The following is an 18,653-nucleotide window of genomic DNA, read 5'->3' on the forward strand; positions in this document are numbered from 1 at the left end:
CCATGTCCGAACTGATTACGCCACCGATGAGCCCTTTGCCACAATGTAGAAGAAAAAATTTTACCATTTTCCTGGTTCCTAGGAAATCAATCGTCTTCTATTCCTAATCAAATTTCGCCCGTCGAGTTTCATCAATGGCTTCTAAGTTTTTTGAAATTGGTTCGGTGGTTTTTTGAGAAACCGTTGACAAAAAAGTCAAAAATCGACACGCACAATTTTTTCCAATTTTGATCTCAACACTTAAAATGACATCTTCTTTGGTAAAACAGATCAGAAACAATACCGTCACCAAATGATAATTTTTCTTATAAACAAAGAGATCGCCATCAGCATTTCTTCCTGTACCATTTTATCACTATATGCATTTTGCATAACAAGAAATACGAATCCAGAATATGTTAACAGCCTGAAAGTCATAAAATCATTGTCTCTGTAAACCTGTTTCATTGTTACATAATCTTTTGGACATTTTCATACTTTCGAAAGATTTTATATAGAATTTTTTGAAAAATTATATTTTTGCTATCTTTTCCTATCAGATAATGTGACTGAGATACATCTATTATACTTTTTTTAAATGCAAAAAAACTTTTCTTGAATCCATCTACGTCGACATCTGTCTAAAATATAAGATCGGATATTCCAGAACAAGATCAACGCCTATGTAAATTTGGTTCTTGAATATTCATAGTCAAGTTCGTAAATCAGAAGTTCAATAAACACTTTTTTGTTGTATATATTTGGGACCAGTATATCAAGTTTTATTATTAGATATTTAGGTACCAAAGTTATTGGCATTGTTATTTATTATAGTTTTTTTCGGATTTATTATTTATTTTTAACCTTTAGCATAAAAATATCTAATTATACTTATGTAATTATATATATTTATATATATATATATATATATATAATATATAAAGCGAAAGGTTTTCTTCAGATGGTGAAATAATATAATAAAATTGTTTCTTGGGCATCCATCCAATAATTAAAAAACAGTTTTATTGAAAAATGTTTTTATTAAGGGAACATACTCGTAATACAATTTCCAAACTAACAACATGTTCGTTTGGAATAAGTTTTTTTATAATAAAATATATCATTTATTTTAATTTTACATTTTTTTAAATTTTTCATAACTAGACGTTTCATCAATTTTTTATTTCACATTTATTTATTTTTTCGTGCAATTTTGTGTTTCTGTGTTGTTTTTCAAAATTTATTTGTATGCACTGAAGATGGGTCAAATCAGGACCCGAAACGTATGTTCCCTTAATAAAAACATTTTTCAATAAAACTGTTTTTTAATTATTGGATGAATGCCCAAGAAACAATTTTATCATATATATATATATATATATATATATATATATATATATATGATAAAAATTGTTTTTCTTGGGCATCCATCCAATAATTAAAAAAAACAGTTTTAATGCAAATGTTTTAATTAAGAGAACATACGTTTCGGGTCCAGATTTGACCCATCTTCAGTGCATACAAATAAATTTTAAAAAAAATATAACACAAGAACAACACAAAAATGCAACGAAAAAATAAGTATGAAATAAAAAATTGAAAAAACATCAAGTTATGAAAATTTTTGAAAATTGTAAAAATTAAAATAAATAATATGTTTTATTGTAAAAAAGCTTATTCCAAAACACATCTTGTTAGTTTGGAGACAGAGTTACGTGTGTCTTTACATATATATATAATTATATATAACAATTATATATATATATATATATATATATATATATATATATATATTATACATAATTGTCTGCATATTTTTAATTCAAAGTACTGAAATTTCAATGTTCATATTAAATTCTCACACTTCAATAGATTCATACATTCATATGATTTAAAATATATATTAAATAATCAAATTGTTTTAATTGTAAGTAATTTAAATATAAAATATTATGCCACGTTGAGTATTATTATTATTATGGTTTCAATTTTTTTATAAAATGCAATCTTTAAATTATAATGAGAATATTTTGAATATAGAAAGAATTTAATAAAAATAATTACCTCAGTTTGGAGCCAATTTTCAGTAGGATTATTCTCATCCAAAGCATGTAGTTGTAAATGAACCAGACAATATTGAGATCCTGGTTCTGTATTTTTTCCAACGCAGGTATCATAATAATCCAATAAATGCATAGGAGGCATTAGACTATAAGTTGTCACTGAAATAAAAAAATATTTAAACAAAAATTGTAATTATTATTTGTAATTTATAGTGCAGGTATAAATACAGGGTGTCTCAGAATTTAACCTCATAAGTCGAAACTGGGGTATTGACCTTAACTGCCCGGAAAAAAATTAGAAGAATAAATTATCTCATTGTTTGGAAAGTATGAGCTTTTAAAAGTAACCTAGAGCTTTGATGAAATTATGTATATTTTTCGGTAATTGTGGTTAATTGTAGTAGTTTTGTTCATTTGAACTTTGGAACACAGTCAATAACATTTTTGGGGCTACAGTCTAAAATAGACAATTAATTTTCCTAAAATGAAAAATGGCATAATTTCACTAAAGATCCAAGATGTACTTTAAACCTCATAGTTTTTAATCAACGTGATAAAAACATTCTAATTTTTGTCAAGACAGTTAAGGTCACCTTGTTTCGGCTTGACCTTAAGTTCTGGAATACCCAGTATCAAAAAAGGCCAATTATTTATGTATACAACCAGCATATTGCCTTAAAAAATTATATTATTTTGATTGGCAATATAAATATAAAATATATGTAAAAAAATATTCTAATTAGTACTTTATATAATTGAATGAAATAAGTTAAACAATACTGTAACAAAGATGTTTCTTAGACAAAATACTTAGCCAAAAGTTTCTTAGACAAAATACTTTTTGTCACATCTAATATAAAAGTTTAAAAATTACTTACATTATTTCAACTACACTGCACCCTTTAAAACTAAATACTTTGGATTAAAAAAAATCAAATGAAAATAAACTGGTCCACTTTGCTTACAGAATAGAATTTTAACAACTTTGATAGCACTTATGGGTATAATATATTAGTATACATTTGCATATGTATAGTAGGTATATATGCATAACAAAAATAAAGTTTTAGCAAATATTTTTGTTATTTTTTCATTGCTCAACCTACATTCTTGGAAGTTCGTATGTATAATATACATTTTTTGTTACACATTAATTGTCAATCAAAATATACATAATTTTTTCAAGACAATGTGCTAGTTTTATTTAAAAAGTTCATCTCCAATGAGATATTGCTAAAACTTGTAACAAAAATCATAACTATGAAAATTTTATCAAATTATTGCTGCATTACTATTTCTATTTTATAACATACATATGCAAGCTTAATAATTTAATATATTAGAAATATTTCTTATCAATATTATTAATTTAATATAATTTTTGTACTTACTATTTAAAACCTCTGCAGATGATGGAAATCCAATAGAGGTCAAACTCAGAACCACAAACACCAATTTTATAGAAACTTCCATTTTATTAATTAAAATTAATACTAATATTTTATTTTATTAATTAAATTATTTTATTAATTAAAATTAATACTAGAATTATTTTTACTAAATTTGTATCATAGTATTAATTATTAACCATCGATCAACATTATCGACAACATTATTAGTTATTATTAAAAATAATAAATATTAATGTTATTATAATTAAATAAATATTTTTAAACTATTTTTTCTGTTGCATAATTTGCCACAACCACGTGTAGTCGACGACTGACAATAAAGTTAGATTTTATTTACGGATTCCCTCCAATCGGATTCTGATATGAAATAGTGGAATCCAGTTTTGCAAGAATTATCCTCTTATTGATAGTTTGAACTCATTCATATAGACGTTTAGTATTTAATTGTAATTACATATACACTTTGTAATTTATATGAGCACTGATCCAAGTTTAATTAAATATTCATTAAGGTACTAATTTTATATGAAAAAAGAAATACACGTGTAGAACTGTCGCTAAACTAAGGTTAAATTAGAAATTAATAATTTGAACATTAAATAAAAGGCATCACTAAATTGTTGGATTTATAATACTTAATAAAGTTAACAGCTTTGATAGTAATATTTTGGAGTAATGTTTTATTTAGCTTAATGACGATCTCAATGCAGACCGAAACGTATGAAATAATTAATTAATTTTTTAATTAGAAACCACTTCAATTAATCTATATGTTTTTATGTATGTGCCAAGTTAATTGTTCAGTTTAAATAGTATTCTAATTTTTTTTTATTATTATCTCTTTTATTTACAACTGTCCAGTAAAGGACATTCAATAAATTTGATGAATTTACAATAGTCGGCCGAAAGATGACATTTAATATTATTATTTAGTATTTTAATTTATGTTAAAAATCTAGAGCATAATTAATAAAATATTCAAAGTTCAGAAACGTACTTATAATTGATTTCACAAATTCATTAAATCATTTTTTGTGATTAACTTATGGATTATATTGAATTGCTAATATTATTCATTTAAATTTTGTTCATTTTTGCACTGAATCCTATATCTATTATCTAGATCCCAAGTTCTACTGCCTAAAAGGGATTATTGTCGAATATTTATTTATTTAAAAATATTTTAATTGGCAAGGCGACTTCAAATTGGCTCAAAATGCTTCTAAAATACTAAAAAAAATATTCTGCTAATGTGTTAAACTTAAATTTTGAACTTAATTTTAGTTAAACCATTTAGAAAAGTTATCCATCGATATCATCGAGCGATTATTGAATTACTTTATGATATTATTTATTATAATTATTAGGTTGCGTTATGAAATTATTTAATTAGCTTTCAAGTAATTACTGAAATATTATTTCATACATGTAATAAATATATTTATTTTATAACGAAAACAAAAAAGTTTTTCCCACAATGGTGCATCCCTGATACAATTCTAGCATTTTTATTCCCGGACTATAAAACTTTATCAAAGATTCTATTGATTCAAAAGAGTCTTCATTTTCTCTCTGAACTCCCAAAGCAATTTTACCATCTGATCTAATTCGGATTTTGATGTTGAATTCTTGGCTATCATATTGCAACATCATTGTGTAGCCCTGATTCTTAAAAAAAATATATATATAAACTATAAAACCAAAGGTGTAACAAATAAAATATCAAATTATAGAAATAGTCATTAGTAAAACTATACAAATATTTTTAAATTGTATATTGGTAAATTTTGAATGTAATTTAAAGTAATTCTGAGTAGACAATTGTAGAAAATTCGGAGTCCACAATCGAGTTAATATAATAATTTCATTCTTTAAAAGAATAGAGGTCATTGATCATTCAAATTTAATTCAAAAAGATAAAAAAATTGATGAAAATACATGAACATTAATATTATTATTATCTAAAATATTATAAAATATATAAAAATAATGGTGAAGTATAAAATTCATATATTTATACTTCACAATATATAAAATTTATAAATTCTACTTACTTGCCGAGATGGTCTGATTATGAAAGTGCCATCACGTTTATTTTGCAGCATATATTTTCCTTCTTTTCTAGAAATCGTCTTAAAATTATAGTTTAATTCAATTTCTCTGTACCTCAAAATAACAATAGGATCCTCGTTGTTTTTTATTAATCCTGGAGAAGAAATAAATTCTGGAAAATCTGTATTTGGTGTTGGAGGCAACTCACGTTTTGCTCTTACTAAAAAATAAAAAATTAGTAATTGAATAATAGGATATGAAATGATTTTATAAATCAATCAAGTATATTTTAAAAGGTTTTTAATTGTTATGAAATAATCGTATTTAACTGAATGTTTATTAGTCTGCAAACAATTATTAATCTAAAAGCTTGTGTAATGAAGCACTCATTATAAAACATGATTTAGAGCCTATGTATAAAATGATAACTGTTCACAAAAAAGTTTTTTTTTTCAAAATGACAATCTTACTATTTCAATATAATTTAAAAAATATATATTCAAAAACAGCAAGTTTTAAATAATAACTTGTTTGATAGCTTGTTTAGCCGAATTTGATATTTTAGTACCATATGCTAATTATTTTTTATTGACAGCTCTTATATATAATTTCACATAAAAATTGTTAAAAAAAGAAAGCATTATTTTTTTTTCAGATTCTTAATATCTAATACTAATATTTAATATTAATATTAATAATATTTGAAAGTAAAATGCAAATCATGTATTTCTTAGCATTACTTTCAGGAGCTCTTTTCTTTTTGTATAAGCTCTATTGAATAAACCAGAGTTTTAAAAAAAATTGCTGTATTCATTTTGATTTAGACAAACTGCTAATTTTAAACAATAAACTAGTTTTATATCTTGTCTAGCCAAATTTTTAACGTCATATGCTAATTCTTTCTTTTTCGAGTTTTTTATAATTTTGCAAGCACAGGCAAATCCTTTCCTTAAAATAACATCATCATAATTAGGTTTCACAACTTATTAAAGACAATGTTTTAGTGTAATATTGAAAGTAGTTAGAAACAAAAGCATTATTTTTTCTCAAATTCTTAATTACAACAATATTTAAAAATAAAATATAATTCATTAATATTTTAGCATTACACTTTTAGAAGCACTCTCCTTATTATTGTAAGCTGCAACAAATCAAATTATTTTAAAAAATATATTGATGTATTCATTTTGTTTTAAAAAACCGCAAGTTACGAACAAAAATCTTGTTTGATATCACGTCTAGCCAAATTTATTTTAGCTTCATATGCTAATTTTTTCTTTTTAATTTTTTTTTTTTAATTTTACGTGCATAGACAAAGTCGTAATAAATATTTGGTGTCTTTTCGTTGAAATAACGTCAGCATAATAAGTTTTCAAAACTTGTTTCGAAGACTGATTATGCAAAATGAATGCTTAATAATTATTTAATAGTATTTTTATAAATTAAATTCATAAAATCAATAACTTACAAATAGTCTCTTTCCCAGGATCTGTTTCAGAGGTACTAGTCTTCCATAAGGAGCAACAATAATCCATTGCGTCGTTTGCAAGACGTCGAATTAAGTTAGTTGATACTAACAAAATTAAGCCCAAACAGCAACGATTCATAATTATAACACATTTTTATTTCACTAAAAACTGTAGATTTAAATAATTAAATTAGAACAATATTTAATTCATTCAGCTACATGTTTCACTAATTAATGTGCTCTATGGTGTAGTTGAAGAATATTTCCTCCAGCTGCAGCTGAAGTTTTTTCATTCCAAATGCTAGAATAATATCTCATTAGTGTAATATGTATCATACATATGTTTGTATAAAAATAAAATAAGTACATCTTATATTAGAAACTCTACAATGGCAGAGGAATAGCAAAAAATTGTACACAGTACATTTCGACGACAAAAAACCATAACTTAGCATACATATGTATTTTACATATTCATATATATATATATATATATATATATATATATATATATATATACAAATATATATATATATATATATATAAATATATATATATATATAAATATTATTTTATAACGTCTGAACTAAAAGCCTAAAGTTTGTTCCACAAAAATGTTCTTTAATTTAAAAAAATCAATTATTTTATTCAACGGTTTGAGGACATGGATTGACTCCTTTTTCAAGAACTATTTATAACAAATAAAAAAAATATATTATACATATTTACTTATTTACATTATACATATTATACATATTTAATTAAAATAAAATTGAAAGAGTTATATTTTAACCTTAAAGTCTTAACTATTTTCCATCGCAAAAATTTTAACAATTAAATTGGGAAATAATTAGTTATTATTGGAAAATAATTAGATATTATGAGCTTTTAGTTCAGAACTTTAAAATAATAGCCATCTAAAGAAAACTTAAATAATTTGAAAAATATCAAAAATTCTCGTTAAATATATAGTTGATACATAATATAACTTAAAAACAATTTATATAAAATAGTTTATATATTATCTTTTAGTCAATTTCATAATTAACATTTTTATAATATTTTCAGATATAAATTTATTTAAAAGCAGAAAATAATATTTTTTATGAATTGTATATATAATATAAGACATAAATATCAATAATGATGTGATAATGACTTTACAGGCAAAACTTTGATAATTTTATATAATTTATTACTGCAAATTATTTTATTTAATTTATATTATTCATAATATAATTAATTATATTAATTATTTTATTTTAAATCATTACTCTTATAATCAGAAAAAGTATTTTATATATTTAATTTTAAACAAACAATTTTTATGGTTTGTGTTTCAATAAAGATCAATAATTTTTAATATAAAACTGCAAATAATTTGGATTTAAACTTGTGTAAAACAATAAAGAATATTTATAATATTTCATTTAAACTTTGTTGGGTGGTCCTTAATATGGATATTTTCGAATTTCCTTGCTCCCAAGGGCTTGAATGATTCCAAATTTATAAAAAACAATTTTGTTAAAGTTTTAGCTCTTAATATTGTATTTTAGATAGTGCGCAATTCAATCAAAGTTTTGTATGGAAAAACCATGAAATATTTTTCAAAAATTTTAAAAATGTTTTTAGATATAATTTAGCAAATAAATGAATGAGTTTTATTCAAAATTTGTCGCTAAGTTATACCTAAAATTATTTTTTTAATTTTCAAAATTTTTTCCATGCTATTTCCATACAAAGTTTGATTTAATTGCGCACTATCTAAAAGTTAATATTAAAAGCTGAAACTTTCAGAGAATTGTTTTTTATCAATTTGGAATCATTTGAGCCCTTGGGAGCAAGGAAATTTGAAAATGTCCATATTAAGGACCACCCTAATGTATATACATATTAATAAAATGATACAATTTTGATATAGAATTTTCAGTCAACGTAGTATCTTCTAATTTCACATATAAGTAATATATGGCTTATGCAGTATATTACAGTAAGTTCATTTTCTAGATTTATTATGTGTTAAGAGTTCATAATGGATACAAATGGGTTTCACCAAAAATTCTATCACCGCTTTGCAATAATAATAATTCAACACCTTCCCGGTAATAATTTAGCAAGGATGACAATTTGCTAAAACATAAAGATCCGTCCTTGTTGTTCATAAGAGCAAATTTCCCACCTTCCTTTTTTATGATTTTAATGTTATAAAATTGACGTCGAAATTGCAACATCACAGCATAGCCTGAACCCTGAATAATAAATTTTAGAACTTGGTATTATAATCTATAGATTTTTGAAAAATGATTTCCACTTAACAAAATAAGATTAAATAAAATTATATTTTATACGATCTAAAATGATTAGGGTTTAAAATGTAGCCTATTTTTAAGTCTCATAATTAACTTTTTTTTTTCATACCGTTCCTGATGGCCTGATTAGAAAAGTGCCATCCTTTTTCTGTTCAAGCAAAGATATTCCATCTTGTCTCGTAACATTCCGATAATTAGGATTTTCTTCTACTTCCCTTTCAAAGCTATCCAAGTCATTTACAATAGGTAATGGAGGAGCCCTTCCCTGAGGAAGTTCTACTTCAATTGGAATCGATGGTAATGGACGAAACCCGGACGAAGAAATTGGTAATTCTGAATAAATGCATATAAAAATTAGGTAAAATCATAAGTGGAAATGATATTAAAAAAGATTTATTATAAATTACGCGCATAATAGCAGGTTGGTTAGTTATCATCATTAAAAAGATATTTTGGTCTGAATTTAAAAAAAAAAGTGTAAATTCCATAATTTTCATTTGTTTTATAATACAAAATATTTTCAGAGATTTAGCTGTTTGACCACGATAACCTTCCCCTGATGGTTTCTTCCTCCACGAAGCTCCAAACGCATTTTTCTTGAAACTTGTTTTTTGATAGGCTACCCACGATTTCCCTACTTCTACTAAATCAATCTTCTTTAAATTTTCACATAGTCTTTATTATACACTTTATTTTAATATAAACATATCCCTAAATCTCAATGTTTACTATTTATGAAAATTTCGAGAACGTCAAAAAATTATTTTCAGGCAGTCGCTATTTTATAAAAAAACAAATTTACTTGTCTGTAGTTCATACAATACAAAATTGTTCTAGATGAATTATATGAACATTTTTTTTAGATCAAGTACCAATTTTTGAAAAACTGACCCCCCCCCCCGATTTATCACCTTGTATAACTAAAACTTAATAATTTTTGTTTTTTAATATATTCTCAAAACATTAATTAATTACTTGTAACAAAAAAATAGTAAAAATTTTGTTTGTCTTTCTTGCGGTTTGTTTTTTGCGGCCTTTCAAAAACCGCATAATATTCGTGCTTCTATATCAGAGAATACCCCCTTAAATTACTTAAATAAAAATTCTACATTATTTAACATCCCTAAAATGGCATAAGACCCAACAAATGTTCTTGTTTTTTGCTTATTTTGGAGCTCAGAGAATTGCTTATTGATCTATTGATTAAAGCAATAATTTTGCTTATTGGGAGATCAGAGAAAATACCCACTTAAGTTAATTAAATAAAAATTCTACATTATTTTACATCCTTAAAATGGGTAAGACCTAATAAATGTTGCTTATTTTGGTACTCAGGGAATTGCTTATTGTTTTATTGTTCAAATCAATAATTTTGCTTATTGGAAGTTCATCAAAGATTACCCCCTTAAGTTACTTAAATAAAAATTCTACATTATTTTACACCCCAAAAATAGCGTAAGACCCGCCAAATATTCTTACCTTTTGGGAGCAAGTCATAACCAAATAATTATTTATAAAAATACTTTTATTATTAAAATTATTAAAATAAACCTTCATTGATTGGCACTACATATTCATCATCATCGCTCTCAGGTTCAGTCTTTTGCAAAGGCAAATTTTTCTTAAATGATAACACGCGATCCAAACTCGATTGAAATTTTTGATTTCCCTGAAAAAAAAATTAGTAAGTAACATATATAATTTGTTTCATAAAATGTAAAAACAAACCTTTCCTTCTTTCGCATTTGTTAAATCATTAGTATTTTTGTCGACTAAATTCGATGAACTTGTAGAAGAAGGCTGATTTTTATTTTTGAATCTTTCATTATTTGAAATTGGTGCATTACTTCTTGATGAATCCTGAAGAAAAAAGCACAGTTAGGAAATTTACAATTCATTATTTTAGTACTTCTAATAAGTTTTTTCATTTAGCTTAACTATAATTATTTGTAGTTATCAAGTTGATATGTATACGAATATATAAACTAGGTAAGAATATTAGTTAACTGTTTAAAAATAATATTATTTATAAATTTTATATACAAAATTTTGTGTATATTCCACTTACATAGTGACTAACTCGATCTTCGTTAAATTCTTTAATTGATCTGCTAATTGACTTTTTATTCTGTAATAATATAAAGATTATATTATTAATAAACATTTAAAGATAATTAGAGGTCATATTAAATATCTTGGAATTTTTATTATTAAATGTTTTGATCAATTGTGTGCAATCTTGTGTTTTCTTATTTAATGCAATGATATAAAAAATTATATTATTGGATCTTAGATTGCACATGAAAGGCTAAGTATTGAGAAATAAAAAAATACACATATTTACTGTAGATTGCCGATTAGTATATAAATAAATGACTCCTTAATTAAACATTTCTTTGAAATGGCTTGTTATTATATTTTACAAAAATATTATCTCTAGTTTTTTTTTCCTTATCTGATTCATAACACTCAGAGTTGATAAGATTGCTAAGAATAGAAATTTATAAAACAACTCCTGTACACCAATATTTATAAAACAGACTACGCCTATTTTATGAAATTCCCAACTTATATTTTTTATCGTTACCTGCAATTTTTTTTCATTTAATACTTCCTTCAAGGTCTTTACCTGAATATTTGAAGACAAAGCATGTCTTGGTGACATTTGGGCGTATCCATCATCTTCTCCTTCTGGTTGGATTTTATCTTCTCTTGTGTTAGAAACTAAAGAACTTTCGATTATTTTTCGCAGTTCATTGAAATTACTGGTTGTTGGTCGATTTTGATCTTTAGACGTGGATGGTGTGATGTGATCAGACGATGAAGGTGTATTTTTTAAACGATCTTTTAAAGCTTGAGCTAATTTGGTACTCAAAGTTGAATTGCGCAGAAGTTTGTCTAATTCTTCCTTAAATAAATAAAACGTAAATTTACAAAATTAACAAGCAAACTAAATAATACAGTTTAATTTCTTATCATTCGTAATTGATGAAAATCAATTGGAAAAGTTCTGATTGTCTGTTATTTATTTTTTGGACATGAAAGAAGATTCTGCAAAGCGTCATTAATTGATTTATCTAAGTTCTGGTTGACATAACAAATTAAATTTACCTGTAAAATCTGTTCTTCTTCTGGTGCAGGTTCAGGATTAATAGGTTGTTTAAAACCATTGCTTTCGTGTAAATTTGAAATAATTTTTGGCAATTTTGTTGGTGGCTTTGATTTCTCGTGAGAAACGTTTCTGGTAGGTTGTTCATCTTTTTGGGGAAGAGATTTGAAACGGTCTGGTTTCTGAGGCAATGAAGGCGAACGTTCTTCATTTCTAACATCATTTTCGTAAGTAAGTGCTGGTTCAATTCTAGAACTTGAACCATGAAGATCATCTTCTTCATCATTTTGATAAACTTGGTCTACAGAATCAAAACTATCATCAGATTCATACCCTTCATTATTATTCTTTACACCAACCGTGGCTTCGAGAAAATATTTGTAATACGTATCAGGATTTTCTTTTAATTGATCTACGAAATTCAGAAGAGCTTGAGAATCACTTCTTGATATTTCATTTTTCCAAAATTGCAATTGATGTAGTTTCAAGCCCTATTAAAAAATTATCACAAATGTAAACATTTATTGGGTTGGAAAATTTATTTACATATTAAGAATAATATAAAACTTATTCTGGTAATAATAATTACTATATTATATAATGTAAATTAATATTTATTTCCTAATATCAAGTTAAATTGAATATCATACTTACAAAAATAGCTCTTCCATCAATTTGATATACTTTCATAGCATTACAGCAATTCTCAAGACCAAACTAGAAATGAAAATTTTCTTAATTAGAAAAATAATATATATATATATATATATATATATATATATATACATATAATATAATATAGATGTTTTAAATTCAATACTTCAATGATACTGAAAAATGAAACTTTTCAATTTACAGTACAATAAAAAAAAAGTAAAAAAAACTATTTTAATTTAAAAATATAAAATTATTATATTTATTAATAATATATATAAAAATAATAATACAAAATAAAAAAAATACTGAAGCAAAATCAAAATGATTTAAAAAATCAATCATATAGTAATTTCTCAATTTGGTAAACATTTTATGTGAATTCAAAAATATTTATTGAATAAATAATTTAATCTGTAAATTAAACTGAACATATAATCTATATTTGCAAAGATTGTTAAATTTTTAGGAAATCTATATAAAATCTGTCTAATCTGAATTTTGGATCATTTTCAAATCATAAAACAAAGGTGCATAAAAATTATCTTTCATCATTTAAGACTTCTATGTGTTAATGGTTAAATATAAAAGATTAGATAAATTGGAAGTGCTATCTAAAAGAAATTTTATTGTCTGAGATAATGTCACAGTTCAACGAAATTTAATATAAAAATGTTAATTTCGCAAATTCTAGTAAAAACTAATTCATAAAATAAAATTTGAAAATATGAGAAGTTGAATATGCTTAAAAGTAAAAATATATAAATAGCTAATATTTAAAATATAATGAGAAAAATTAGTGCACAAGTTTTGTAAGTGCCTAAATTTTTCAGACCTAATTTGTAAAGTATACTTTAAAATATTATACGTTATATACGTTAAAATATATTTTATCTCCCAATATAAAAATAAACCTGAGCTTTTCTTTCGAATTTTGTATATCTAATAATAATAATATTATTAATTAATAAATAAAAAAAAGTTTAACATACCAGTTTCAACAGTGCCACGATTTTAGCAGTATCGTATTTTTCAATAGCTTTTCTTGCTTCATATTTCTCAGCAAAACCCATGATGGAAACTTTTTTTTAAACAATTTTTCACATGCCACTTTTGTGTAATATTTAATATTACTTAAAACTTTTTTATTAATAATAATATTACTTACACTTTTTTTAATAATATTATTACAACTTGGTAACGCCACCACATGCAAATATATAGCTATATGGAAAAAAACAATAAATTTGTTAAAAAATATAATATATATTTATATGAATTAAAACATCCAATATTAGTAAATATTAATTCAATTAAACTTTAATGTCATACATAAATAGAGTACATTTTAAAATTTTGATTATTATTTGTTTACCTTAAATGTGTTGGGCGTCGCCTCTTTGTTTCACTTGTAATTACGAATTAAATTTTAAATTTCCATTTTAAGAACTATTTCATACAAAGTGTATTAGATTCACAAATCTGTATCACAAATAATAAATTGTAAAGAAAAAATAATTATTAATCTCAAGCAATAAATTTGAATTAAATGTTGTCAGCTATAGCAATTCATATATGAACTCACAAAAGATAAGAAATTTTGCGAAATGTATTGGTGAGCGAAATAAAGGCAGTCGCGGAAATTATATCTCTGCATAAAAATTGATAAGTACAAGTACATGTGTAATATTTATTTATAATGTGACTAATTATTTATAAGTGTGAATAAAACATACATACACACATACATATCAAAACTCGTTTTATTTCGAAATTTCTGTTTTGGTGTCTTTTGTTCCAACTTACCGTAAAATCAGATTTTGTGCTAAAAAGTCGTATGTAAAATATTCTAAAAAAACATGAAATCATGCATATAATGAACAACTTTGTATGATATACTGCCTAAAATTTAGGCAGTACATCGTACCGTGTAATATGGAAACCGTGCTATAAGAAAATCGGATTTAACGTACAATCCGTTGTATAATAAATTCCGTTGTTAAATGGATTTATAAATTTGAAACCGCTGAAACCGACATCGTACCCAGCAATGTTCTAACCTTGAATAAATAAACATAAAGGTATATGTATATACAAACATAATATAAGAGATAAAGCAACCAATATTAAATCGGAAGGAAAATTGTATATTAAAAATGCCATACTTACTTATCACTCTCAGTTATAAAGGACCAAACATCCTCGTTTCTTCGACAACAGGTCATGCGGCTCGTCGACCCGGATGCGTCGGCGCCCGGGTCGGCGCACCGAAGTTATGCCTACAAAATGCAGGATTGGGGTAGTTTCATAATTGCCATTATTTCAACGAACATAGACCAACAATGCTGCATTTAATGATAAGAACTTGAAAATAAAGTATAAAATTCTCCTCGGTTGGTTGAATTCCTAACCATAATATTTTTTAAAACAACTTGTCAACTAAGCAAACTAGTAAATTTGATTATTTTTATTCTTCAAATGTTTAATTATAGTACAAAATTTTTTTAGCAATTTCCCTCAAGGCTTAAAAAAACGCGTTTCACAAAATAAATTTCATTCAAAACAAATTCAGCGCGTTAAGTGAAGCACCACTGCATATAATAAAATAAATACTAAAAATAAATTACAAGTAAATAAATAAAATATATGTATGTCATCAATATAATACTTTATTGTCTATGCAATATTTCAGATTGGATAAACAATTCTACATTCTTGATATATTTAGAACAACAAGTTTTCACAAAATTTACATTGACTTGCAAATATATTTTGTCATAAAATATGTGCTCACATCAATAACAAATGTATTGATGAACACTTTCATCTTTAAATTACTTTTCTGGATCATTGTTCCAAAAATTTTACAACACTTAAATGTTCAATTATAAGGCTAGAAAATTTATTATGTTCAACAAGATAGCTCTTATAATATATGATTGTTCATTATTACACTGAACATCGACGTATTATTTTTAAAAATCCCATTATGAAACGATAGGGATATCCGAATATTGTGAATGTATACAAAGCGAATGGGGAATTTAACTTTACATTTGCTAATCTAAACATTTGAAAATCCATCTTTATTTTAGGTTATTTATTAATAACTGGCTACTTTAGACATGAACTATAATTATTTTGCATTTAAAGCGTAGTATCAATGGATCATAAATAAAAATAAAAAAAATATGTACACAGCTTTTATGGATTTTATAAATAAACCTTGCAAACATGTGCTTTGCTTCGTGATTTGTAAGAAAATGGTGTATGCAAATTATTTAAAGAAAAAATAAATTTAAATAGAATAAGGTGATGAATTCACAAAACTAACTTGGTTTCAACATTTTTATGACAAATCAGTAAATAAAAATGATGAATTAATTATCTTATGTTTTGAATAAAATGAAGAGTTATAAATGATAATCATTGAATAACATAATAAGTATCGTATGGAAACGTTCTTAATATGTCTAGAGTCAGAAAGAACTAAATAATATGAAAAAGTGAGGAAATAGTAATATAAAAGTAGTACAATAGTGTTGCAATTATGTGAACGCAAATATTTTTAAATAGAATAAAATTATATATGTTTTCCATAAATATACTTAGAGCAATCCTGAAATCAAAACAACGTTAGAACATTTTGCACCACTTATTATATAATTTTAGACTAGTGAAAAACTCGCCATAAATTTCGTAAGAATTACTATTGCGATTTGTATTTACTCTCAAATTATACATATATTAATTCTAAATTTACATTTCATATTTATATTTATGTGACAGAATTATTAATTATAGATACAATAAATGCATTTATAAGTTGCATACATGTATTAGGCAAAAGACAATACTTATTCAAAAATTATCATTTCATATTTATATATATATATATATTAGGGTGGTCCTTAAAATGATCATTTTCGAATTTCCTTGCTCCCAGGGGCTCAAATGGTTCCAAATTGATAAAAAACAATTCTCTGAAATTTTTAGCTCTTAAAATTAACGTTTAGATAGAGCGCAATTCAATCAAAGTTTTGTATGGAAATAGCATGGAAAATTTTTCAAAAATTTTAAAAATGTTTTTTAGATGTAATTTAGCAAACAAATGAATGAATAAAACTCATTGATTTGTCGCTAAGTTATACCTAAAACATTTTTTTTTAATTTGCAAAATTTTTTCCATGCACTTTCCATACAAACTTTGATGGAATTGCGCTCTATCTAAACATTAATATTAAGAGCTAAAACTTTCAGAGAATTGTTTTTTATCAATTTGGAACCATTTGAGCCCCTGGGAGCAAGGAAATTCGAAAATGATCATTTTAAGGACCACCCTAATATATATATATATATATATATATATATATATAAATACTTTGATATTTGCGATAGGCATACGGAACATATCTTTGTTTAGAGAGAATAGGAAGTGATTAATTATTTTTGGGCAAGTAAGCTATATTTAAATATTTTAGTTCATCATAAATCATCATCTGCCGCAATTTTCAATCCGGCGTGTAAATTATCAAACAGTAATTTTGACTAAAAGATTTCCTACGTGTTTGATTACACCTGAGACATTAAATGTCTTGCCGCAATTCAAATCCCAAGAATTCTAATAACAATACATATATTTATATTTACAACAAAACGCTTATGAATATCTTAAAAATAACGCTGTACAAAAAATTATTTGACCAGAATCCAAAATAATTCTTAACACATTTTCAAAATTGTCTAAATGGTTTGAATTTAATTTAAATATCAGACAAGTAAAACAACACTAAATTTTCAAAGTAAAACATGATATTTGACAACATACATATCATAATATTGTATGTTGAATTTCACAGTGAAACCGATATTGAAGAAAAGTTTCCAATGAAAATTTGTACTCATACTTATTAGTATGAGTAATAATTCAAAGTACATAGATTTCGTAAAGTACGTTTAATGAAGGATATTCCAATGGTTTAAATAAAATAAACATATAACGTTTCATAACTTTTGAGTAATAATTAAAAAATATTATTAGTTTTGAAGTATTTCAAGTCGTTATTTATGAAAGAGATAGGTATGATGATGATCAGCCTCCAGTTTTTAAAACTGATGCCGAATTAGTGGTCACGGACATGTGGTGATATTTTTAATGCTTTTGAATTCAATGCATGTAATTATTGTTTTTCGCACCTATGATATCGGCCTTATAAATTCTTCAATTTTATTTAGAAATATTGTAGATGTTGCAAATGCTAACACTTGATCGTGTGTTCAAGTATTAAAATTGTACGCAAAATATTTTCTTATTTTAAAATCTACGTTTATATATGCGCACAAGCATACCTAGTAATGACTTCTATCAAATGTTCTATACTTATTTTTCAAATCATCTCGCAATCAAACAATGATATTGGAATGTAGCAGTGATATAATATTTTGAAATGGCCAAGTCATATTCGAATAATTTAACAAACAAAATCAGAACAGCTCATCTTTTTCAAGAATTAAAGAAAACAAAACATACTTCAATAAGTTTTATGAAGGAATTTTTACTTCGATTATAAACATGGCCTTTTCGTGTGGGTTTATATTATTTTTTTG

General features: G+C 24.7%; 1 protein-coding gene and 1 pseudogene across 1 annotated transcript; both read right to left on the reverse strand.

Annotated features, from left to right (window-relative positions):
* The window catches only part of LOC113366854, a 13,693-nt pseudogene extending 6,652 nt beyond the window's left edge, over positions 1-7,041 (reverse strand).
* A 1,944-nt stretch (positions 7,042-8,985) lies between these two features.
* LOC113366855 lies at positions 8,986-14,119 on the reverse strand. The gene is made up of 8 exons (XM_026608504.1): positions 14,039-14,119; positions 12,395-12,883; positions 11,913-12,191; positions 11,352-11,411; positions 11,012-11,143; positions 10,835-10,952; positions 9,393-9,616; positions 8,986-9,223 (listed from the first exon to the last, which is right to left on the reverse strand). The coding sequence occupies exons 1-8, from the start codon at positions 14,117-14,119 to the stop codon at positions 9,002-9,004; spliced, it is 1,605 nt and encodes a 534-aa protein (XP_026464289.1). The 3' UTR covers positions 8,986-9,001.
* Positions 14,120-18,653: the final 4,534 nt, after the last annotated feature.

Source organism: Ctenocephalides felis, unplaced genomic scaffold, assembly GCF_003426905.1.
Source record: "Ctenocephalides felis isolate EL2017-DRISC unplaced genomic scaffold, ASM342690v1 CF-g0.4_SCAFFOLD_01170, whole genome shotgun sequence".
NCBI lineage: Eukaryota > Metazoa > Arthropoda > Insecta > Siphonaptera > Pulicidae > Ctenocephalides > Ctenocephalides felis.